At 36.2% G+C, this 25,491-nt stretch overlaps 4 protein-coding genes across 4 annotated transcripts; 1 reads left to right on the plus strand and 3 right to left on the minus strand.

The window, feature by feature from the left end:
• Positions 1-1,365: 1,365 nt before the first annotated feature.
• On the minus strand, positions 1,366-3,609 carry LOC125187699 (probable receptor-like protein kinase At1g49730). The gene is made up of 6 exons (XM_048084328.1): positions 3,373-3,609; positions 2,413-2,668; positions 2,212-2,264; positions 2,078-2,145; positions 1,846-1,990; positions 1,366-1,782 (listed from the first exon to the last, which is right to left on the minus strand). The coding sequence occupies exons 1-6, from the start codon at positions 3,443-3,445 to the stop codon at positions 1,502-1,504; spliced, it is 876 nt and encodes a 291-aa protein (XP_047940285.1). The 5' UTR covers positions 3,446-3,609; the 3' UTR covers positions 1,366-1,501.
• A 397-nt stretch (positions 3,610-4,006) lies between these two features.
• Positions 4,007-6,027, minus strand: LOC125186200 (methyl-CpG-binding domain-containing protein 10-like). The gene is made up of 3 exons (XM_048082546.1): positions 5,878-6,027; positions 4,903-5,053; positions 4,007-4,769 (listed from the first exon to the last, which is right to left on the minus strand). The coding sequence occupies exons 1-3, from the start codon at positions 5,953-5,955 to the stop codon at positions 4,243-4,245; spliced, it is 756 nt and encodes a 251-aa protein (XP_047938503.1). The 5' UTR covers positions 5,956-6,027; the 3' UTR covers positions 4,007-4,242.
• Positions 6,028-9,171: 3,144 nt separating this feature from the next.
• Positions 9,172-16,404, plus strand: LOC125188276 (serine/threonine-protein phosphatase BSL3-like). The gene is made up of 21 exons (XM_048085050.1): positions 9,172-9,818; positions 10,315-10,375; positions 10,470-10,548; positions 10,638-10,717; positions 10,842-10,936; positions 11,016-11,115; positions 11,736-11,805; positions 11,937-12,038; positions 12,148-12,229; positions 12,325-12,504; positions 12,788-13,052; positions 13,138-13,372; positions 13,449-13,619; positions 13,746-13,984; positions 14,061-14,145; positions 14,281-14,379; positions 14,459-14,658; positions 14,908-14,983; positions 15,276-15,411; positions 15,504-15,643; positions 15,742-16,404. The coding sequence occupies exons 1-21, from the start codon at positions 9,419-9,421 to the stop codon at positions 15,829-15,831; spliced, it is 2,985 nt and encodes a 994-aa protein (XP_047941007.1). The 5' UTR covers positions 9,172-9,418; the 3' UTR covers positions 15,832-16,404.
• Positions 16,405-19,702: 3,298 nt separating this feature from the next.
• On the minus strand, positions 19,703-21,302 carry LOC125186711 (protein FAF-like, chloroplastic). The gene has a single exon (XM_048083140.1). It carries the CDS (start codon positions 21,281-21,283, stop codon positions 19,910-19,912), a length of 1,374 nt encoding a protein of 457 aa, XP_047939097.1. The 5' UTR covers positions 21,284-21,302; the 3' UTR covers positions 19,703-19,909.
• Positions 21,303-25,491: the final 4,189 nt, after the last annotated feature.

A 25,491-nucleotide genomic window follows, 5' to 3' on the forward strand; every position in this document is an offset into this window, starting at 1 on the left:
AATACTCCAATAAAATATTGCTAGATATGGAAGTAACATTTCACATTTTTCATTTTTTTTTATCGAAGATAACGATTCTCAATTTATATCATTCTGATAAGGAGAAGATGACAAATTTAAATGTCACGAGCATCTTTGTAATCAAGATTATGGGTTGCAAGTATTTATTTATTCGAAAAAATATAATCCACTAATTCGTCCTTTTTCATTACTATTTCGTATAAACCAAGAAAAAGAAAATGCCAAAATTACGAATACATCACCATGAAATCACAAAAATAAATTATTTAATTTTGGGTGGGAAGTTGGGGCAACCAATTTAAAGACAACAAGCAAAGTATATGAATTAAATGGATAACGAACCGAAAACGATGACGTATTTATAATTTAATACTAGAAGGATGAACTAAATTTGGTGGTCAATCACCTCAGCAATTATGCTAATCTTTAAATATTCTTAAATTTGTGAGGTAACGACTATTATATTTAATGATTTAACTAATACGCCAAAAAATGAGTCAAATTGCATCAATTTTGGTAGACCAATTCTTGAAGTTATATGAATGTGAGCTAATGCCCAATTGAATACTAATTAACACCTAATCCTTTTCCGTTTATGTTTGATTTAATTACAAAACTATCCTTCAACATTTTTATATTGCGTTTTGGTTGATCAGCTTTGTGCTACAGTATAGATTCTGATTTAATATAATTGTTTTTATGTTTATTTGTTTTTCTACCAAATTGTCCCTTAAATATACTTTTCTTCTATATACATTTATTTATTCGGAGATAATCAATAAGGTTTCCTATTTGTATAAGACAGCACTATGAATCAAATCTCATCCCTCAAATAAAAAACACATTTCGTGAGTATACTACACATATATATATATATATAGAACAAGTTATTTTTAAAAAGTCCATATTTTTAAAAAGTCCATACTCACAACAATCATTTAAATACTAGTAGTATTAAAATGATGATCACAAGATACAAAACATGTGTCCATTTGATTGATGATCAACCTAGTAGAGTCTTTGATTAGATCAAGATGTGATTCACATGTGCAAAATCTAAGTCAAAATTAGAGTATCAAAGAGGAATGTGTAGAGATAGATGGCAGTTGGATTTTGACCACAAACTCTACTAGATGAAACAACTTTGACGATGAAACACAACTTAATTGGTAAGACGTTTCTCCTTCAACAAGTATTCAAGTGACATATCAACTTGTGAAAAATGAGAAGATTTGCACAAGTTATACATTTCGTCACGACTGTGTGAAAAATTATCATATGTTAAAACATGTGATTTTATCAAAGAAACAGTATCTCTTCCCTCTAAAGCACGTTGCGAATGAATAACATAAAACCGATGTTCTTAAGACCAAAGAGTCGGGCAGAAAGGGGATTCTCCATAACTACAATAATCAAAGACGAAAAGAAAAATTTAACAATTTTAAAAAATATATATATATTATTCTAAAATCACTTTGTTTCATTTTCTTGTGATCCCTATTTTTTTCTGCAAATACCACAAAATTTGAGGTGTGTATACTCTAGTCTTATCTACAGATCTTATGCACAACCTTGCAACATTGAGAAGGCCATTGAGCTCTCTTGGATCATAGCTATTGCCAAGATCAGGATCTATCATCTTGTGTATCGATCTCAAGAAACGCGGCTCTTGAACCCACTGCGCCAAGTCGACACCACCCTTGTCCGAAGACTGCCCTGTGATCAGCTCCAAGATCACCAGTCCCAGCTGGAAGATGCACTCTGCAGTCGAAAGGATGTCAAGAAACGATGATTTTGAACGTGTAGGGCGACTAGGTTTCGTACCTTCTTGACAATGGGCCGAGGTTGGATTTTCAGCAGAGAGGCTAATGTCCGAGATCTTTGGGGTGAAGTTTTCATCCAACATTATCGTGCTTGAGCTTATAGAGACGTGATAAACTGGTGGATCGCAGAAAAACTGCAGATATTCCTGCATTGCGACGACATAATTTTGAACGAGTTTCTTGATGATATTAACCATGGTTAAAGAGGTGTGTGATTTTGAGAGCTGACTAACCAGTGCAGCAGCGATGCCAACGGCTATCTTGAGCCTCGTTCGCCAGTTCAAGGGAGTCTTCAATGGATCTGAAGAGTTGACATAATGAAATAGAAGAGTTGTTCAATTAATACAATTTGCTGCAAAATAATTACCAGAAAGATGCTCCTTTAAGCTTCCTCTTTCCATGTTTTCGAACACTAGGAACCTGAAACGACACGAGACAATGCTAAAAGACTCGGAATTTTGTTTAAACCAGCGTTTAGCTATACAGACCTTCACAATCTAGACCTCATTCCATCCACACACAGATAAGAGCTTAAGATGCAAGGCAATTATGTAACGGAGATCAATACCGCTTAGGTCCAGTCGAGAAGCCATAAAGCGCCACAATGTGGCGGTGGTGCAGACGCCCCAAGAGGCGGACTTCCTTTGAGAAAGAATCGTCGTCTTCATCCAACAACTTGACCTCTCTCACTACCCCGACACGGCCATTCTGAAACTTGGCCTTGTAAGACGCCTCATGAGGCGAGTTACCGAAAACTCTCCTAAATCCATCTGTGGCCTTCTTTATATCTCTATACGAGTAGCGTTTCAGCAGGAAAGGCGGACCTTAGACAAAATTACATGAATTCATCACTCATTGCTCAAATCAGTGATAAAAAAATCATATCTTGCTACACGTTTCTTTACTATAATGAAGCATTCTTAAAAAACCACCTTAAAATCACCATTTTTGCACCTAAACTAACAAATAATAACTAAAACTTTGATTCTAGCTCTTCTTCATTCTTAGCTCAATAAACTTTTCAAGATTGAATTTTTATTAGCTCAATTCCAAAGTGCTACTGATTTGGACTGGTTGAACTCGTAACTAATCATCAACATCCATTTCTTAAAAGTTGTCTGTAAAGAACACAACATTAAGCAACAAAAAAAAGGAGTAAATTCAAGAATCAAGCTGAATACACTTTTCAAGATTGAATTTTTATTAGCTCAAATCCAAATATCCATCCTAAACTAGCTAAATTGCTGCTGATCCGGACAGATTGAACTCATAACTAATCATCAACATCAATTTCTTCGAAAATGTTGTGTAAAGAACACAAAGTGGAGTGAATTCAAGAATTAAGCTCAATACACTTTTCAAGATTGAATTTTTATAAGCCCAATTCCTAATTCCGACCCTAAACTAGCTAAATTCCAAATTTTTTATAAGCTCAATTCCAAATTCCGTCGAAAACGGTATGAAAAGAACACAAATGAAGCAACACAAGAAATTCCCAAGAATTGAAATGCAGTAAACGTGGACTCACTGGGTTGGGATCGGAGGTGAAACAGAGCAAGAAGCAGCAGCTTGATCTTGAGAATCATATTGTCGGTGCCCATTTTGTTTCTCAATTTCGTGTAATTGGAGAACGATGGAGTGAGAGAGGTGGGAAGAATCAAGAATAGTAATTAAGTGCTGCGACAGTGGATCATTGGATCCAGAGCTTTGAGAATTGGAGCTGCGGTGAAATAAGTGATGGAAGTTTCCACTTTGTCGTTAGTAGCCATCTTTTCCGTTTCTTCGGTTAAAAAAGAGGGAATTTCACGTTGTTACTATTGTGTCCCTTCACCCTATTTTTGTGTATAAAGTGGGATAAAATGTGGAAAAGTTATTTACTACTACCAAATTTTAAATAGAAATCGAAAAGGGAAAAAAAATTAATATTAAACCACTTCATAGAGCCAGTTCACTGTCCACTCCCCCACAATGGACAATCCAAGTCAGTGCCTCATAAATCTTAGCATAAAAATTTAATTAAAATGTGTGTAATCAATCGACTTTTCAGTATGGAAAAAGACAAATGTGATTTTTAATAGCCGGGATAAATATTTTGTCCAAACACTAAAATTTAGGACACAATTTTCATTCACCAAACAATTTCATTTTTGTGTTCAAAACAATTAAGATAAAATCTGAACCTGAATTAAGAATCTCATAATCATTAATACCCACACAGTCACAGACCATCATCCAAAGGTATATGAAGATGATGTTACAAAAGCATTCATAATAGTCATTTGGTACAAGAATTCCTAAGAGTTATTTCCTAGAGCAGGTCTACACCGGTTAGCATTCTCTAGCTCAGGCACAGAATCAACACCTCTAAACCCCAAAAAAAGTATTTCAACCCCATGCCTCAGCTACCTGTTGTGGGCTCTTTCAACACCACCTCCTCCTTCTCGTCTGCTTCTTTCTCCTTCGTATCCGAAAGACCCACCTCCGTATCCACCTTTGCCACTTCAGCATCAGGCGCTGTATCCAGAACGGCATCCAGAGTGTCCTTTCCACCACTTGCTGCGTCTTCAGCTCCGTTGTTCTTAGCATCGGGCGCCTCCTTAGATTCGTCTGCCTTTGGCTCCTGCACGACGGTATTAGATGTGTTGTTGGGATCCTCAACACCGGCTGGAGATTCCTCCGTGTCTGGTTTCTTCTGTGCATCTTCGCTTCCTGGAATGGTGTCTTCCTCTAGAGGGTCTTTAGCTTCTTCAGCAGTAGCATCTTTCTCGCCAGTGGCTTCGTCCTCTTCTGCGTCAGCATTGCTCTTCTCCACGGCCGCCTTTGTGGCGGATCTCTTTTGCTTTTTCTTGGGAGATTGACTTGTTGGGGCGGCAGCGACTTCCTTAGATTTCTCACTCAATCTCGCAGAACGCCTAGGAGTATCACCTGTGCAACACATAACAAAGATGGTTCATCACATTTGTCACCAAATAGACATACAGGAGATTATGTATCGGTTCTAGCACAACCATCAACGTCAGACATTTCCAATCGATTGTTTGAGAGAGAGAAAGTATACCTTTACTCCAGACGAATTCAGAGGCAGACGGTCCTCCTGGATGAGACTTGAGGTACTGCTCCAGCTGTCTCTTACTCTTGATCTCCTCACCAGTCGGGGATACAAAAACAACGTCATTCCTTTGAGGGGTGCCGCTTTTCTTTGGAGCAAACTGATAATTTTCCATAACAATAATGAGAACAGTAGAAAATCAAAGTTCATAACCAACAAAGAAAACACAGAAAACACAAAAAACAGCCAGCACTGAATAGGTAAATGACAAACCAAAACACGGAATAAACACAACGAAATGGTAATCAAGGTTCATAACCAACAAAGAGGGATGGGAAATTGACACACCAAAACACTGAAAACACACACAAAAAAACAGCAAGCCCTGAATGAAGGCCATTAACGTAGATTTATTTTATTTTTTATGATTGTTGAAACATTAGCTAAATGTATAGATAACTCATACCAATCAGCTAATTAAGATCGAATCTCAGTCTAACGAATTGAATTGCAAAAGGAATATTCAGCCCAACACCAAAACCAGATGGAAAAGAACAATAGCAGAAAATGAATACGCATAATAATTCACCTTAAAATGCTCACAATAATGCAGAAGCTCTGAAATCCAAGCAATAAGAAGTCAATTAATTACTCACTCATCTAAAGATTACTAATTTCAAACAATCGAAAACCTAATCCGCCGTAAATTCGCAAATCAGCACTTAATTACAGAAAACTCGAAACGGCATTCCGAAATTCAATCAAAACAAATTACTATTAACAAACAAAAACCTAGAAACCTTCCATAAATAAATTCAACGCAAATTCAACGAGAAAAACCGAAGAATCCGTTTCTCGAACTAATCACGGAAACAAACCCTCGACAGCTCCACAAATTCACACAAATTAGAAACGCAGCTAAGAAATTTACAGACGAAACAAAATAAATAAATAAATGGATAACGAAATTGAGCAAGAGAGGACCTTCTTTGACCAGCCGGAGGGAGCGGGGAGGTCGGCAGGAACGACGTCGTTGTGGTGATTAGCTTCTTCAGTCGCCATTTCTCCTTGGTCGTCGAAAATAAAATTCGGCAAAATTGGGGCAAGAAATTCAATTTGGGCATTTAAAAGATTAATTGATAGGTGAGGTGAAGAGCGTGACAGGTGTGGGTCTGGACTTCACGCCCGCTATTAACTGCCATTAACTAACCCCTTTCGCATCCGCCTTCTTTCGCGCCATGTTCCATTTTTTATTTTCATTTTTCTTATTTCTTCCAAGTTCATGCATAAATCAACACTCAAAAAAACTCTTAAAAAAACTTCAGCGGAATTTATTAATAATATATAAAAGTTTAATATATATTTTAATAGAAAAATAATACTTTCTGTTCTCGTGAAAAATGAAACGTCATTTCTTTTACTTTACTCTCTATTCATTAACTAAAAAAGCACTACATAAAATCACGAAATTCAAATATTTCATATTTATTGGATGGAGAGAGTATATTAATATTCAAGTATCACTCCACTAAATTAATTTCTACGAGTACCCATATCTTAAAAATATTTTAAAATTCTTTTATTATAAATATTTGAAGAATAAACTTTTCTTGATGTCACAAAATTATACTATGAATATCAAAGGCCAAAGTATATTTAAAAAATTAATAAAAAAAATATATAGTTAAGATATTAATAAAAGATATGAGTAAGTAATATGTTCAGTACAATTGGATTGAAGATATAATCTGAGGTAGGGGTGCGCTAACTATTTAAATTGCTAACTATGTTAACTCATCAATATAGTGTATTAAAAATGTCAACACATAATATCAACACATTATATTGAAGTTCAACAAAATAATATGTTGACATTTTAATGTCATTGTGGTGATATTTTTAATATACTGCGTTGATGAGTTAGTAAGTTAACAACTTAAAAAAGTTAGCAATTGATCACACCCCATCTGAGCATTACTATTCATTTTTAATAAATCTATGTATAATTGAGTATACTTTTCTAAATATAGTATATCCAATTAAAATATAATTAGAAAAAAAATGTACATTCCATATTCTTTATTAACATAATATATGTTAGAAAAGTGTCTCCAATTTAATAAATTACTTATACTTTCTATTTAGTAAGTAAGTAAACTATTTGGGCCCTTCCATAGATTTATTAGCCCAACAAATGATCAATTTATTAAACCCAATCTATCTTTCCCCACATAAGCCCAATATGGTTTCAGTTTATACAGCTCCTCCCTGCAAGACTGCAGTCCCAGCTGACCGACATGGAGGTTGATGAGTGCGAGGAGACGACTCTCCACGATGTCAACATCGAGGACGAAGCCCGGAGGAGGGCCGTGGCCCAGCACCAGGAGGCGTACGACGAGTATGAAGAGGACATGCACGGCGGGCCTCAAACAAGAGATGTTGTTTGGGTTATGAAGGTCACTTACTGCCTTTTTTTTTTGTTGTGAAACCATACTTTCAATCATAAATGCAACACATTATTCCTTCAATGAAGACTGCTGCTGTTGCTAGTTTTGTCTGTATGTGATCTATTATTAGGTGATGTTTGTTTGGACCGTTTTCTTTTACTCTATTAAACTGTTCAGTTGTTGGATACTCTATTTTTAGAAGTATTAATTTTTGGAAAATTGTTTATTTATAAAGTATAGCCTTGTTAGGGAATGATATAGTACTCCTACTTAAACGTTCATAAGCACGCCAAGATACCTTTTTTCCTTTCTGTGATAAGTTAACTTTTTAATCTGTGTAGCATTCTTCACCTAAGATTTTTCAAAACTTCCTACTCCATTTCAAACGCGAATGAGCTCATACTATCTTAATAGGCTTAATACGAATGATGATTTGAGTAACAAAAGTACTTGTTCCCCTAATTGGAGATCACACTCTTAGAACCTGTTTAATAAGAAATGTGTGATATGAGAAGATATATAAAACAAGATAAAAAATATGAGGTTCATGTCAAGATATGTAGAGATAATTTTTTTTTTTGTAATTGTTTAATAGAAACGAAATTATCTAAATTTGTATAGTACTATTAAATAATAGTGGCTTAACTTGACAAAAATTGGTGGGTTACATAAACATGGTTAAAGTTATAGGACCCTTGTCTTATATTGGGCTTAGAGTTAAGCCTAAATATGATATTAAACAATTAAAAATGTCTACATATAATTCTCTATCTTGGTATTACCATCTTATCAAACATGTCCTTACTATCTTAATAGGCGAATATGAATGAAAATTGGAGTAACAAAAGTTCTTGTTCTCCTGATTGGAGATCACATGACTTCTCAGTAAACCAAACAGAGTTTATTCGCCTTCTATTTCACCAAAGTCTCAAACACAACTCTAATCCCCCAAAAAAACAAAATCCAACAACAATAAAATCAAACATGCTTGAGCATCGGCCATCGAAGGTAGAGAGATGGGAGGACAAGAGAGTGGGTCGGAGCAGGCGGTCGGGATACTAAGGTGGTGAAGGGTGCTAATGGCTTTGTTGCAGCTCGTTGGCCGAAAGGGGGAGAGGGAGTTCTATTGTTGTTTGCTAAGAAGAGCACCAATAATAGACATATCTTGTGAGATTAATAAGCACAACGTAACAATAAATATGACTACTATAGACACACGTCAAACCTGAACGAGCAAGTAAACGCAAATCACCATATACCAATCTAATCTAGTACCCATCCTACACTTCCTTCGTCAGTTCGTCTATAAAAAGTATGAATAATTAGTTTAATATGAATTTTAATGCATAATTGATAAAGTAAGAGAAAGATAGCAAATAATAATCACATGTCATCGGAAAGATAAGGGTTTTCATTCTTTTAAGAGACTGAAAGAGTATAATTGAGTCAAGATTAATCTAATATTCATGGCAATCACACCCCATATATTATTTGAGGAATTGGTGGAGAGTATAGTATACTTGTATTTGAATGTTTTAGTTTCATAATATAATTAGAAAGTTGGTAATAATATTAAGAGAGAGACAATAAAAGGTGAAGCCAGCTCCCTCCCTTGTGGCTATGTCAGGCCACGTCAGTTCGCTCGTCCGCACGCGCCTCACTGTCACGTCCCTGTCACGCAATCCCCAACATTTCACCTCCGTTAAAATGGGAACAGCCGTCACCTTTCCAAAATTCGAAGATTTCCTTTTCCCAAATATTTACTGCGGTAATTAACGGAATCTTAAAAAGCGTTAATTCTTCAATCTCTCTGTTTATTTGTAGAGAGAGAAAGAGAGAGAGAGAGAGCGTGTTTGGATTAGCCGTCCCGTTTGTATTCCTCGTCACCTCTTCAAAGATAAAGCGACGAAAATAAAGCGAAGCTTTGAACAAAAAGGGGAATTCGTTGCTGTTTGTGTTTGTCAAAAGGTATCTCAATCGATCGGAGCTAGGGCTTTCTCCAAAATGAAGATGCGAAATGCCCATTTTTGAGGATTCCAGCTCCGGTGCTATTGCGAAATTAGGGCTTTTTCGAATTAATGGACGTTGATTCCGCTATGGCCGCCGAGACCGATCGAGATCCGTCCCCGGACTCCGCCGCGGCCGCGAATTCGGTCGCGCTGCTGTCCGGCGAATCTCAATCCTCGTCGCCGCAGCTGCAGCAGGAGCAGAGCAATATCAATAATAGTAATAGCGGAGGGGCGGTGGGCGGGCCACGCTGCGCGCCGATGTATACTGTGGTGAACGCGATAATTGAGAAGAAGGAGGATGGTCCTGGTCCGCGATGTGGCCACACGCTGACTGCGGTGCCGGCGGTTGGGGAGGAGGGGAGTCCTGGATACATTGGGCCGAGATTGATTCTGTTTGGAGGGGCGACGGCGCTCGAGGGCAATTCCGCTGCATCGGGAACTCCTTCTTCTGCGGGAAGCGCAGGAATCCGTATGTTCTCATACATCTCTAGATGCTTGTAATGCGTCAAAAGTTGATTTCTCCTCTCTTGATGATTTAGTCACCTTAAGTTGATTACAATAATGATTTGAAGCATGGGAACTATGTCTTGATTTTCTTGAGTAAATTTGTGGTATAGATTGAAATGAGAATGATTTTTGGTGCTATTAATATTGGAATCTGAAATACTCAAAAGATGAGGTTACACTAACCTGCTTGGTGATTAAGAGGGTTCTGTGGAGACTGATTTATCTTGTGCAGCTGTGATGAATTTTGTTAGAGATTCTAGAAGAATTTGGTAATTAAGATTTAAAACAAGTGTTCGATAGTATAAGGTGACATGGAGTCGTTCAAGGAAATTTATAACGTTTGTATTCAGTGCTTAACTGCTTGTTTCTGTTAATGATAGATAGTCATACTGAAAATGGGATTTATATCACTAGCTGATCATATCAAAGATTCTAATTTCGGAAACATGTTATTGCAGGGTTGGCTGGGGCTACTGCAGATGTGCATTGCTATGATGTATTGGCAAATAAGTGGTCATGGTAAGCTAAGATGATCTCTTTGTTCTGGTCTGGTTGTTGGTTCATTCAGTTTGTACTTTTGTTAATCAAGCTGGGGACTTTTATATATTTTCAGTGTAACCCCGATTGGGGAACCACCCACACCTAGGGCGGCTCATGTTGCAACTGCTGTAGGCACCATGGTTGTTATTCAGGTTTGTTGACAGATGGAATTATCGCTATAGAAGTTACATATCTATCCTTTTAAGTTTGGATAACAAGTTGTGGCTCTTATCTGTCATAGGGTGGGATTGGTCCGGCTGGTTTATCGGCTGAAGATCTTCATGTTCTGGACCTTACACAGCAACGGCCAAGATGGCATAGGTAAGTTTTTATGTTAAATGCATCTTTGTATTGTTTGCTCCATAACATCTGTAGTGATCATGCTCTATACAACCCATTTACTTCATTGTATATAATCACTGAGCTAGCATCTGAATTTCATTAGGGTTGTGGTGCATGGTCCTGGCCCCGGCCCACGGTATGGGCATGTAATGGCTTTGGTGGGACAGCGGTATTTGATGGCAATTGGAGGAAATGATGGTTTGTTTCTTAAATTATGCATCCCTCTTTATATTATGTGATGGCTGTTGGTAAACAAATTGATCATTCTTTTTTCTAGGGAAACGGCCTTTAGCTGATGTATGGGCATTGGACACTGCTGCAAAGCCATATGAATGGAGGAAACTAGAGCCGGAGGGTGAAGGTCCCCCTCCATGCATGTGAGTTTGTGAAACTTTCTTCATAATCTTATTATTTTTGGATGACTCACTTTGGCCAAAAATATTTACTTTGTTCTCTTCAACTGAGAAACCATAATTTATTTTGGAGTTTACTTTCGTATTCAATATTTGCAGAAATATTGGAACTCAGTTATTATGTAAATAACTTAGCAATAATGTAAAATGCTCAGCAATGAACATAAATTAGAGAAAGTATGAGTACCATAATTGAAAATAAATTTTATTTAATTGAATTATTGTATTTCTTATTTATGTAGTTAAATAATTAATAAGTACATAATTAAATTTATTTAAGAAAATAATATTGCTTCAAGTGTTTAAATCCTACCACCTCATTTTATAATTGGAGTACCTTATATTTTCTATCAAATTTTGGAATATTTTGTATTGATCTTAAATAACTCTCAAAAGTATTTAATATTATTAATAAATAGATAAAACATAAAGGACTGTATTTTCTTGTCTTTGTGAAGCAAGGTATTAACAAGAAGAAATGGAAAGTATGAAAAGATTAGAGATGGTGGGAAATTTGATGCTTTCATTTTGTTTATCAAATAAAGTTAAGATCTTTGGCTGTGCTAACATGGCCACGTGCCCAGGTATGCAACTGCAAGTGCACGATCCGATGGTCTTCTTCTGCTTTGTGGTGGAAGGGATGCAAATAGTGTTGTAAGTCTTTGTCAAACTATAATGTTGATGTTTCTTTAATCCTCTGCGGGCATTCTCTTCAATAGTCATGGGTGCAACTTCCATCTACTCTCTCTGTTTGACTGATTTTCTTCAAATGACATAATACACAGCCACTAGCTAGTGCATACGGGCTTGCTAAGCACAGAGATGGTAGGTGGGAATGGGCCATTGCACCTGGTGTCTCACCGTCACCAAGGTATCAACATGCAGCGGTAAGTTATTTCTTCAGTATCCTCTCATTAATTGTTGTCATAATTATTCGTTTAGTTGCAAAAATAAAGACAGCTATGTGAAACATAATGGTTTATGCCACTTTTCCAGGTTTTTGTTAATGCGCGTCTTCATGTCTCCGGAGGGGCACTTGGTGGTGGACGCATGGTGGAGGACTCCTCAAGTGTTGCCGGTAATCATTTGGTTATCTATTACACTACTATATATGTTTCCATATGTAACTGCATGTATATGATTTGTGATTATCTTGAATTTGTATTTGTGCAGTTTTGGATACAGCAGCTGGAGTTTGGTGTGATACAAAGTCTGTTGTCACAACTCCGAGAACAGGTCGATACAGTGCTGATGCTGCTGGAGGAGATGCAGCTGTTGAATTAACAAGGCGATGTAGGCATGCTGCCGCTGCTGTTGGTGACTTGATATTCATTTATGGTGGTCTACGTGGTGGTGAGACATGATACATTTAACTGATAATAATCTATTAGATTATTGGTCCTAGGTTTAAATTTACAGTGGTAATTTAAGATCTTAATCCATTTCTCTGGTGACGTCACATATCCTGGTTTTTGAATTCTATATTGAGGCATATGGCTCATACTTCTTAAAAGAATAGGTTTTATCACTTGCCCTTATATTTTGATGATTTGTTGCATTGGAACCAATCTCTGCTATTACCAGAGATATACCCAGTCACAGAGGTTGTATTAACTATTGAAAAACAATGCTGTAGGGGTTCTTCTTGATGATTTGCTTGTCGCTGAAGATCTGGCTGCTGCTGAAACGACTAGTGCAGCTTCTCATGCTGCAGCTGCGGCTGCAGCATCCAATTTGCAGCAAGGGAGGCCACAAGGAAGATATGGATTTAATGATGATAGACCAAGGGTACCTCTTACTGATTCTGCCGCTGATGGTTCTGTTGTTGTTGGAAGTCCTGTTGCCCCTCCTGCAAATGGTGATATCTATACAGATATAAGCACAGAGAATGCGATTTCTCGGTATATTTCTATTACCTTTAATCATGCTGTCTCACTGATTGGTTTGCTATGCCAGTTGACTCAAATTTTGTTTTTTTGTGCACAGACAATCAAGTAAAGGTGTCGACTATTTAGTTGAAGCTGCTGCAGCTGAAGCTGAGGCGATTAGTGCCACATTAAAAGCTGCTAAAGCTCGACAAGTAAATGGAGAAATTGAGCTGCCAGACAGAGATCGTGGGGCTGAGGCAACGCCAAGTGGAAAACAATCTACATTGATCAAACCCGACTCTGCAATGTCAATGAATTCTATCCCAGCTGGAGTTCGACTTCATCATCGTGCTGTCAGTATCAAGACAAGATATACAGTACATAACCACTCCGAGTTAAATGCTCTATTGACACTGAGTACATGTGCAGGTGGTTGTAGCTGCAGAGACCGGTGGTGCCTTAGGTGGTATGGTTAGACAGTTGTCAATCGATCAGTTTGAAAATGAAGGCAGACGGGTCAGCTATGGAACTCCAGAAAGTGCAACAGCAGCTAGGAAACTCTTAGATCGACAAATGTCAATTAACAGTGTACCTAAGAAGGTAATTCAGTAATTGAATCATACAATCAATTTTTTTGGTTTAGCAAGTAGCTGACATGGGAAATACCTTGTTACGAGGCTCCCCCCAATTTTCCGAAATTTTCATCACAGCCTGTCATTGTCTCAGGTTATTAGTCATCTTTTGAAACCTCGCGGGTGGAAGCCTCCAGTCCGAAGACAATTTTTCTTGGACTGTAATGAGATTGCTGATCTTTGTGATAGTGCTGAGAGAATATTTTCGAGTGAACCAAGTGTGCTACAGCTTAAGGCTCCTATTAAGATATTTGGTGATTTGCACGGTCAATTTGGAGATCTTATGAGGCTTTTTGATGAATATGGATCTCCTTCTACTGCAGGAGACATTGCGTGAGTTTTTGAATCAACTCTTTGCCATTAAAGTTTGTTGCTATGACATTAAACTGATATATGGAATGTTTGTCAGATATATTGATTATCTTTTCTTGGGAGACTATGTTGACCGTGGCCAGCATAGCTTGGAAACCATTACTCTTCTCCTTGCTTTGAAGGTATTTGTTTATCTTTAGTAATGTCTACTTTTTCTCCTATTCGTTTGTAAAAACCATAATTTGCTGCCTCGTTCTGAAATTATCTGGCCATGATTGATTATTAACTATCTCAATGTTTCCCTAATGAATTTGCAGATTGAGTATCAACATCAAGTACATCTAATCCGGGGCAATCATGAGGCTGCTGATATCAATGCTCTTTTTGGCTTTCGGATTGAGTGCATTGAGCGTATGGTAAATACATAAATTTTCTAAATAACTTCATTGACCTGTTATTCGGATGAAGCATACGACTTATACAGCTTCTGTATAGGGTGAGAGAGACGGAATATGGACATGGCATCGGATAAATAGATTGTTCAATTGGCTTCCTCTAGCTGCATTAATTGAGAAAAAGATTATCTGTATGCATGGTGGTATTGGGAGATCTATAAACCATGTCGAACAGATTGAGAATATCCAACGGCCAATTCCTATGGAAGCAGGATCAATTGTTCTTATGGACTTACTGTGGTCAGTTCAAGTTGGTTTTTTTCCCATCTCTTTGGGGGCATTTACTTTAATGATAGGATAGATTGATAAAACATAGGAGTATAAGTATTAGAAGGATATGATGATCAAACATGCTCAAACTTATTCAATCCATCCAAGTAAATCTTGGATCAGCTCAGATTATTTTTATCAATCAATCCTATCTCACAAAGTAAACTCCCCCTTGTAGTTTCAATTGTTGTGATATTGATTTGAATCTTTTCCTTGTAGGTCCGATCCCACTGAAAATGACAGTGTAGAAGGGCTGCGGCCAAATGCAAGAGGTCCTGGATTAGTAACCTTCGGGGTTGGTTTCCTCTCATATTCTTCTTAATACATAACTTTATATGATGCAAAACCTCACGAGGCAACTTACGTTCATACTTTGCGGGATATAGAAATCGGTCATGGATTATGAAACACCAACTATAGCTATAGAGCCATGCTTCTTTCACCTTGAATTGTCATGATTCAGGCTATCATTTTATTCACAAACATTGCTATGTGGGATTTTAGCTCCGTAAATCATTATACTCACAGAAGGAGAATAATTTTTGCCTTCTATGTTTGTGCTTGATAATTTATATTATCTGATGCAGCCTGATCGTGTCATGGAATTCTGTAACAACAATGACCTTCAGTTGATAGTCCGAGCACATGAATGTGTAATGGACGGCTTTGAAAGATTTGCTCAGGGACACTTAATTACTCTTTTTTCTGCCACAAACTACTGTGGTATGTCCTAAATTTTTAGATTAACGATCCTTAGTTTATATTTTGGGCGTCATTCGAAGGTTGACTGTAGTATGTTAATCTAATTTCTGCAGGTACGGCAAATAATGCTGGTGCTATCTTGGTTTTGGGTAGAGATTTAGTAGTTGTGCCTAAACTCATTCATCCGTTGCCCCCTGCAATTTCATCTCCTGAAACATCTCCAGATCACCATACCGAAGACACGTGGATGCAGGTGCTAGATTTGTCTCCAACCATACAATCAATCTCTTAATTATCTTATCATGTGGTCGTGTTTCTTATCTTATGTCATTCATTTTGGATTCAATCCAGGAGCTCAATGCTAACCGGCCACCCACGCCTACTAGAGGCCGACCTCAAGTCAATAATAGTAACGATCGAGGCTCTCTTGCTTGGATTTAGATTATGGTCACAGATGATTTTCTACCACATCTTCCGGGCTTATGCTGACATCCGGGGCATTCCAGCCATTTGTACATAGCACGATACCACCTGGAGAATTACCTCTTGGTGGCTTCAAGGCCTTGAGATCCCGATATGTTTCATACGGTTGAGGAGCTCTCCGAGGAAGAGGCGACAAGTTCAAACGAGAAATGTGTGTACTTTTGTGTTTCTGTACATGAGAAATCAGGTAGTCAGCATTGTCATTTCTTCGTTGGGTGGGCAGGCGCCGGTATTCATCGTTAGTTCTTACATTCCTCTCTTCTTTTGTTTCTTAGTTTAGGTGTATCATTTTAATCTTCTTCCATTTTAAGAGGTTTGTATACGAGGTTGGTGAGATATTTTCATGTATAATAGAGAGAGAGAGAGAGAGAGAGAGAGAGAGAGAGAGAGGGTGTTGCCTTGTGTAATTTGTGTCTACTTTAGCTACAATTGTGTGATGATAATAGGTTTTTCTTTGCAATTGTTGTTTGGAATAACGATACAATTATGTCCTTTTCACAGATGCAGTTCAATTTATTTGATTTTCGTGTATTGATAGGCATTCAAAAATACAAGATGAAATATTCTTTTTTTATTGTGATATTCAATTTCTCTCTTTTATTTTACAAATTCTATTTACCAATTACTATTTCAGTGCTTGATTTATTACTATTTGATGTTTATTTTAAGGTTTGCAATCTTGGATCAGTAGTAGCATATGGCTTTCTTTAATTTAGTAGTAGAGTCATAATTTGAAATTTTGGGTGATACTACTAAATTAAGCTTAGCTAAGTGGCTACTAACTCTTTCTCATGAATTTAGTCTTTTTATTTAGAGTTAAGGCCAAAATTGGTCTTAAACATATAGCCAATTTATTTATTTTTTCATAAACTTTATCTTTTGGATATTTTGGTCCTTCACGTATGGAAAATTGATCATTTTGGTCCTCTGTCAATAGTTCTGTTAATCTTTTAACAGTCAACACGTTTTGCCTGATTTTGACCAGATTAGAATCTTAATTATGATTTTTAAGTCACAAATTATTCCCTAATTATTTTAACAAATATATTCATTAAAAACAGAAATAAATAAATAAACCCGACCTATTTTCCGGATCCAAGCCCAAACCTGGTCGCCAGACCTATCGCGAGTGCCTAAAAAACGACGCCGCGAACGTGGGCGGCAACGTCACCGACGGCTGCGGCAAGTTCATGCCCAGCGGCGGCGACGGCACGCTCGAGGCCCTCAAGTGCGCCGCCTGCTCCTGCCACCGCAATTTCCACCGCAAAGACTCCTCCGCCGCCGCAATCGTGCAGCCGGTGGAGATGGCGTTCGGCGGGGGAGAGGAGTCGTCGAGCGAGGAGCTGAATTTCAACGAGGTGGCGCCGCCGCCGCCGCAGTTCGTGGCGAGGAAGAGGTTTAGGACGAAGTTCACGGCGGAGTAGAAGGGGACAGGGACGGAACTAGAAATTGAAATAAGCCGGTGCTGAAATTTCACTATAAATACACCAAAGTGCGCGATGCCTCGTATTGTCCATTTACAATTACTTTGACTCGTTTATAATAATATTAAAAATATAGTAAAAAAGAAAAAATATTAGACGAATGTGAATGAATATGTATAGGCATATAGACCAAAAACAAAATATGAGATGAATAATTGCTTAAAAAATACTAATCAATAATGTTATTATACAAATAAAAATAATAAAATTACAAAATATTAATAAATAAATTGATTCATATAATACTGTTCTGATATAAATAAAAATTATAAAATTTTAAATTGTACAGATTGATATTAAAACATTTTTCAAAAAGAACAAATATTAGTAATATATTCCTAAACACACAAAACAAGAAATAGGATTTAAATGCTCTCTGTTACCGAGATCATAATTTATATGACTCGTCTACTCCTATTTATTCAACACCCTGTTTCTCTTTCCTCTCTTCTTTATTTCTTCATTATCTTCTCTCTCAAGTTATTCTATATCTGTAAACACTACATCCGATTCTAAGAGGACGGCACCGGCCAAGCCCCCGCTGCAGCGGTGGCGTGGCCTATTCTATCTCCGTCCCTGGAAGGGGAGGATGCTGGAGCTAGCGGAGATTCGTTCGCTGCTGACCTCATTTTATTTATTTATTCATTTATTTATTTCTGATTTTTAATGGATATATTTGTTAAAATAATTAGGGAATAATTATTGACTTAAAAATCATAATTAAGATTCTAATCTGGTCAAAATTGGGCAAAACGTGTTGACTGTTAAAAAATTAACGGAACTATTGACGGAGGATCAAAATAATCAAATTTCCATATGTGCAGGACCAAAAAATCCAAAAAGATAAAGTTTAGGACCAAAAAGGTAAAATTGCTATATGTTTAGGACCAATTTTGGCATAACTCTTATTTATTCTCTAAAATTGTTGTCCATATTCCTAATTGGAAGTATATTAAAACATTCATCAACTACGGGTTGCGTTAGTGTGCTAACTAATTTACAGTAATAAGTAATAACTTTTAATTCTGTGTATTAAATTTATCAACACAAAGACATAATTATATCAATACAACATGTAAATTTAAATACCAACACAAAAACATAAGTTTATCAAAACAAGAATATTGATAAATTTATATCCTTGTGTTGATATTTTTAACATACAAAATTGATATTAGTTATTAGTTATTACTATAAATTAGTTAGTATTTGATCAAACACCCATCAACGGTAATATAATTTTATAAATCAGATCATTTCTTATTATGTGTTGGAGAAATCATGAACTTAATTTGATAGCACTTACGTAACAATAGAATTGTAGCTTAAGTTTTATCTTCTTTTTTTTCTTCTCATATTAGTCGACCTAAAAATAACAAGGAAATTATCTACTCACCACCTTGGTGGTTTGCTCTCTCATTTACTAAAATAATGGAATCTTGGATTATTAAATGGGGAATATGGCAAACTTCTGTCACACTCACTTCCACTCACTAAAGGCTACTTCAACGTACAAAGCATATTTCATGTAATAATTCGTTTGTGCTAGAGCTGAATGTCCATCTATAGCTGCCTCACTAGTGTTGTACTCCTTCTGTCCCATAAGAAATGTAACGTTTTTCTTTTTAGATTGTCCCATTAAAAATGAAACGTTTCCTAAAATGAAAACATCACTCTCTCTACTTTTCCCTCTCTCTTCATTAACTCAGAAAACAACACTGTATAAAATCCCGTGCCGAAAACCAAATGTTTTATATTTATTGGGACGGAGGGAGTAATAAAACACAATCCAAAAGGACAAGAACAAATCTAGAATATTGATCACATTGTCTCAAACTTCAAAGATCTTCAAACCACCACATTCTGACATACCGAAAAGTTTACTCCCATAATTGAAATCGAAATTTAAAATTATGAAATTTTAATTTTTTTTTTCCAATTGTCAATGTATATACGCTTGTTTTGTGATAGTTAAAAACGCCTTGATGTTATTTTATTCAAATAAGAAAAGGAATGAAAAATATGCATATATTTTAATGTAACAGGTAGATTTTAACATAGACATTTGCACATGAATGAGACAATTACGAAAAAGTGAAACTTCATAATTTAATATCCTGATTTCAAACGTTATAGAATTAACCATAATTTAATCAATTTTTTTATTTAAACGAGCTCATACTAACTAACTTCATAATTTAATACCCCGATTTCAACGTTATAGAAATTACCATAATTTAATCAAATTTTGTGATTTCAAACTAACGAAGTGAATTTTGTTTTATTGTTTTGATCAAACATGATAACTAACTAAATGACTCAAACCAAAATTGAAACTCATGTGATGGAAAAAAAGAGCAAGTGTTTTTTTGCTCAATCTCATTAATGCTTATTTCTGGCTACACAAATCTCTTGGGAACAACAGGGGCAATGGTAAGAGGAAGATCAACAATATTAAACAGTTAAAAATTAAAATCAACATTTTTCTTCATTTTTTTTGCAATTCTTGAGGTGAATTAAAAATCATTATTATCCTTGAACAATTATAATAATCAAGAAGTGGCTATGCAATATGGCTGCCAAAAAAGAGACCTCCTCCCCTCTTTGCATCCCCTCATGTATAGCACCAAATCTTGATCCATCTTTTTGCTGCTCTTGCTGCTCGTCATGAACGGCTTGCTCCGCCAGAAATACTCGTACGCGTTGAGCGACGACGCCGACACCGCGGCCGGCGGGGTAGGCGGCCGAGGCGGGAGCGACTGCCGCGCCTCGGTCGTCGGAAAAACGTCGCCGACTTTTCCGACGTCGGCAAATCGCCGGTAAGCGACGACCGTCTCCGTTCCGTCGCTAAATCCGTCGATAAATCCCGGGTTTTTCGCAGTGGCCCCACATTTACTAGGGGTAATATTGTAATTTCCTACCGTCATAAGCTTTCTCATTGATTTATGCACACTTATCATTCCAGTTGGCACGGATAGATTCTGTTCCACCACCAAAGATTCCTCTTTTCCAACACCCTTTTCCCCGGTTTCCTCCTCCGGCGGCGGCGCCGCCGCTTCCTCCGCCGGAGCATGATTCTTTAAGGTGAGGAGGAGGCGGCCGTCTTCGCGGTTGGCGTGGAAGTAGTTTCGTGGGGCGACCGAGACAGCTTCGAGGACCAGCCTCCCGTTCTCGCGGCGAGAGTGCATTTGCACGGAGGCGCCACCGTCGATGGAGGGCAGCGGAGGAGGGAAATTCCGCGGCGGGGGAGACTTCTTGAACTTGACAACTACATTCAAATTTTCATCTTGATCAACTCCTTGTTGTTGTTCTCTTCTCTTGATCAACTCCTCTTCATCTCCGAGCTCGGGGTCGGAGAAGCAATCCGACCCCGTCTCGGACCCGAGGCTCTCGGTGCAGACCTCGAGGCTCTTCTCGCTCATGCTGCTCCTGCTCCGCTTCACCATGGGATGAACATACGGCGGCTGCACCACGGAATCATCGCTCTTCTGAGTGAGAATTTGCCCCCAAACCCCGGTTTTTCGGGGCGGATTCTTGGCGTTCTCAGCTTGGATTGATCGCCACACTTCATCCTGATTTGGGGATTGGTTGAATTCTTCATCCTTCTTGATGGGGAAGAAGCCGTTTTGATTGAGCCATTTCTTGGAGGACATGTCGGCGGAGAGGGTGCGGCGGATTGAGGCGGCTTTGGCGTGGGAATCGGCGGCGAGGATGGTGACGATGCCCTGCTCGAGGTCGTCGGAGGGAATGTGGTTGGAGGTTCTTCTCAGAGGCATTTCGTCGAACACTATCAACGCAGACTGATTAAAATCTGCTGGAGATGTGTGGGAAGTGAGGATTAATGGTGATGGGTTGAATGCAAATGGAAGGGGAGAGAGTGGAGCGGTATTTGTAGGAGCGCAAAATGCAGAATCGAATGGATTCATTGGGCCCCACAGCCTACGCCACCATCGCCACCATCTCTCTCTCTCTCACTTACTCTGTTACAAAATTAAGTCTTTCAATTTCGTTAATAATTTAGGAAAATATGGCTTTCTTGTTTTGGAATTTGCTTATAAAGATTAGCATTATTTATTTATTATTATAATTTAAATATCACAAACAATGTAATTGATGTCATGAATAAATTAAGATTTGATTTGTATATAATTTATAAAATTGATGGGTTCAATTCAATGACAATTTTAAATTTTGAAATTTTAACGTTTTTTTTTTTGTTCCAAGGTGTATTTATTTTCGAATTTATTTTTTCACTTTTTCCTTCTTGGGTTATGTTTAATTTTTAATTTGTAATGGTGGGTATGCTTTTGTTTAATTTCTTGTTTTGTTAAAGTTATAAAATTGAGATAGCGATAAATTATAGAAAGAAGGAAACAATGATTGAATCTCATACTCATTGGGATATAATAGGTGGACGGTGTGATATGGCTTCATGCTAAAATGGAGCTTTTAACCTTTTTAATGCGAAGAAGATTCTTTATTTTATTAAAATTACAAGACAAATTTTGTTGTTTCCTCACATATTTTAAGCAAGAATCTTCATCCCAACTGGTGTGGCATATGCATAGCATGATTTTGAAGAAGCTTGGAAATGGTTTGTAGAATGTAGTGAACGAACAACTAAGAGGACTTTTTAATGAAAGGTAAAATTATAACGTACTCCTTCCGTTCCATAAAAGTTGAGTCGTATTCCTTTTTAGTCCGTCCCAATAAAGTTGAGTCATTTCCTTTTTTAACAAAAGACAAAACATCTAATCACTCTTTATTTTATTCCATTATTTACTTTACTCTCTCTTATCTTTCCTACTTTTTTTATCTCTCTTATTTATTTAATATAAATTCTTAATCTCCGTGCCCAAAAGTTTTGTCTCAACTTTTATGGGACGGAGGGAGATATTTAAATGCTTGAAAATTGTTGACTAGGCTATTCACTATTCAGAGTTATGGTGTGTTGTTGTCGTCATTGTTATCCTTGTTCTTGCTTATGTCGTTATCGGAGCCTTCTTCAATGGCTTGTTTGAGGAGATTATGATTTATGTTGTGTGTGCGCTATTTAGATATGTTATGTGCTACAAAATCAATAAGTACATTTGTTAAAGGAGACATGCGAGCCTGATATTGTTGTGTGTTTTTTGTTGTTTGTTAGTTGGTTATTGTCTTTTGTTAGCTTATGTGTCGTTCTTTTTTGGTATAAAATGTTGATTTTATCCTAGAGTAAAGGTCAAATGTGGTCTCTAACATATGACCGTTTTATCAATTTGGTCCTTAACATTATCTTTTTGATTATTTGGTCCCTCACAAATAAACTCGGATTCGAATCGGTCCTCACTTAACAGAACCGTCAAAAAATAGATGATGACCGCAATTTGACTATATTAAGTTACTAATGGTAATTAATTATACCTAATTATAATTCTTTTCCTATTAGCAAAATTGGAAAAAAGATAGTATCAGTTGCAAAATGAAATGAATAATTTGTAATTTAATAGGAATTAAGAATTATAATTAGGTATAATTAATTACCATTAGTAATTTAATATATTCAAATTGCAATCACCGTTTATTTTTTGACGGTTCTGTTAAGTGAGGACCGATTCGGGTCCGAGTTTATTTGTGAGGGACCAAATAATCAAAATGATAATGTTAAGGACCAAATTGATAAAAACGGCTATATGTTAGGGACCACATTTGGCCTTTACTCTTTATCCTATCTAAATTATCGTAAGTCTTGATAGACTGTCGACCAAATTTTCGACTGAGCATTTTTACAGTCCTTGAAAAATGGGAATGAGTTTTGGTACATTTCAATGGATGATTAAGACCGGTAATGAAAAGGTGGGAGTTGATAACTCGTGAATGATAGATTATGAGTTCGAATTCCACCAATAAATAGCAAAGTGAACAGACATAAAAGACTACGATTCACAAGAAAACTAAAGTCTATTTGATTGATCGGCTATTGTCCTATGAAAGGTCTGTTTGGCATGAATCGATGAACTCTTGAACTATACATTATGAGTTCGAATTCCATCTACACATTTCTAGGTTAAGGAATTTAGGGATTTCAAGTAGATATTTATGAAAAAAAGATGAGACAAGATAAGATTAACATGGGAAGAATATTATGAGGTAGAGCAATTTACAATTAGGTAAAGCATAAAAGAGTGGATGATTGGATGAAAATGGCTTAAGAAGGAAGCAAAGGAATAACTTTGAAAGAGCCACCACCATTGGGCGGCCATAAATTCGTTAATTGAAATTTTTAAATAAAAAAGAATCACCATACATTTGTAACTATTTTATTCATTTATATATATATACTATGGGAATCACATATGTACATATGTATACTAGTAATAATGCCTATGATTTTCTGCGAAATATTAATATTTTATTGTGATCAAAACAAAATTTTCAATCTCCAATCAGATCAAAGATCTGCGTCTTTTTGTGTAGGTTCAAAATTCTATTTCTTGTATTTTAATTTGATCTATGTATAGGGATCTCGATTTGTCTGAGATTGAGATAATTAATTCATGAAACGCTAATCCATCATTGAGTAAATTATAAGTTTAATTATGAACTAAATTTAGGATTAAATTAATTAATTGACATACATATCATTGATCAATCGAATTTATATTATTGCAGCAAGAAAGACGATTCTGTCGCTACGGCGGCCTCCACACTCCGCCCCGACATCAAATTTATATTGTTAGACTCAAAAGGCTGTGAGTCAAATGGAATAGTGAAGGGGCTTAAGCTCCGACTAAGCCTATTTTTTGGTCCCTTTTATACAGTTTTAAAAAAAATTTGAACTCTTTTATAAATTGTTACCCAAAACCTCCAATTAATTATTCAAATTACTTAAAAAAATATTTTTGAATAAATTTTAAAAAATTCAGCTTCTATCAATCTTTTTTTCTGCGTCAATATTGATGTTTTTCATTATCGAACAGTTGTATAATTGTTCCATCATATCTCAACCAAGATTCTATTGCTATATATAACTTTTATGTGTTTAACTATTCATAGATAAATAAAAAACAAAATACTAAAGGGAATAATATATGTGGAAACCATGCTTTGAGTCATGTTCCATATAGGGACCCAAGATTTTGATGGTATTTTTGTTTGTGTATATAAATAAAATATTATATATGTGCATAATGCATATATTGTGTATAGTACATGTTAATACGTGTGAGGTGTACTATATATCTATAAAAAGTTTGTGATGTTGATCATTTTCAATAACTTTTTTTGGTATATTGGTTAACTTTAGCATTTTGGGTGGGTTAACTATTTCATGTATTATAATTCATTATTATTGTTATATATATACATACATGCAAAATGACATAAACATGTGTGTGTTCATGTGTACATGTTGTGGTAGGCTAAAGTCATTCTTGTCATTTGTCAATGACTCATAATTTAAAATTCATTATTCACTAATTCAAGTCATCACTTAAATATCATAACCATGTCACTAACTACTCATTTATTTTGCATTATTCATAAGATGGTATTTTAATTATTTTCAAATCGTTTAAATTATTTACTAGTAGTATAATTTATTTTTATTAATTAATTTATATTCTTCTAATTTCCAAGAGAATGGAATTTTTTAAAAATAAAATACCGTTAAATTGTGAAAAATTATAAGTGTGATTTAAATAAAGGAAATTAGACCTCAATTGAATGTTCATCAAAATTCAAAGAAAATGGATAATTTTAAAATTAAAATTTTAAAAATTAATTATTTAATATCCATAATCTCACATCACTAATCGTGTGCATAAAAAACACACAAAATTTTGTATGCAACAAAGTATTCCCCATATTTATCCTAATTTGACATGTAAGATAGCTTTCTTCAAATATTAGCTAGTTTAAATCCACTACGTGCGACATCAATTTAGCAAAATCGAATATAATCTACAGTATTTGACAGAATAAATATTGATAATGGGTGACAAAAAAAATTAAATTTTTTTGAAAGGTTTTGCCACAGACCATGGAAGGCTAAGAAAAGGCTGGATGCTCTTTGTCTCCCTATAAAGCAATGCCACAAAATTCCTCACCTTATCTATTTAATTTTCACATTTATTTTATTTATTTATTTTCTAAT

The sequence above is a fragment of the Salvia hispanica genome, chromosome 5 (genome assembly GCF_023119035.1).
Source record: "Salvia hispanica cultivar TCC Black 2014 chromosome 5, UniMelb_Shisp_WGS_1.0, whole genome shotgun sequence".
Lineage (NCBI taxonomy): Eukaryota > Viridiplantae > Streptophyta > Magnoliopsida > Lamiales > Lamiaceae > Salvia > Salvia hispanica.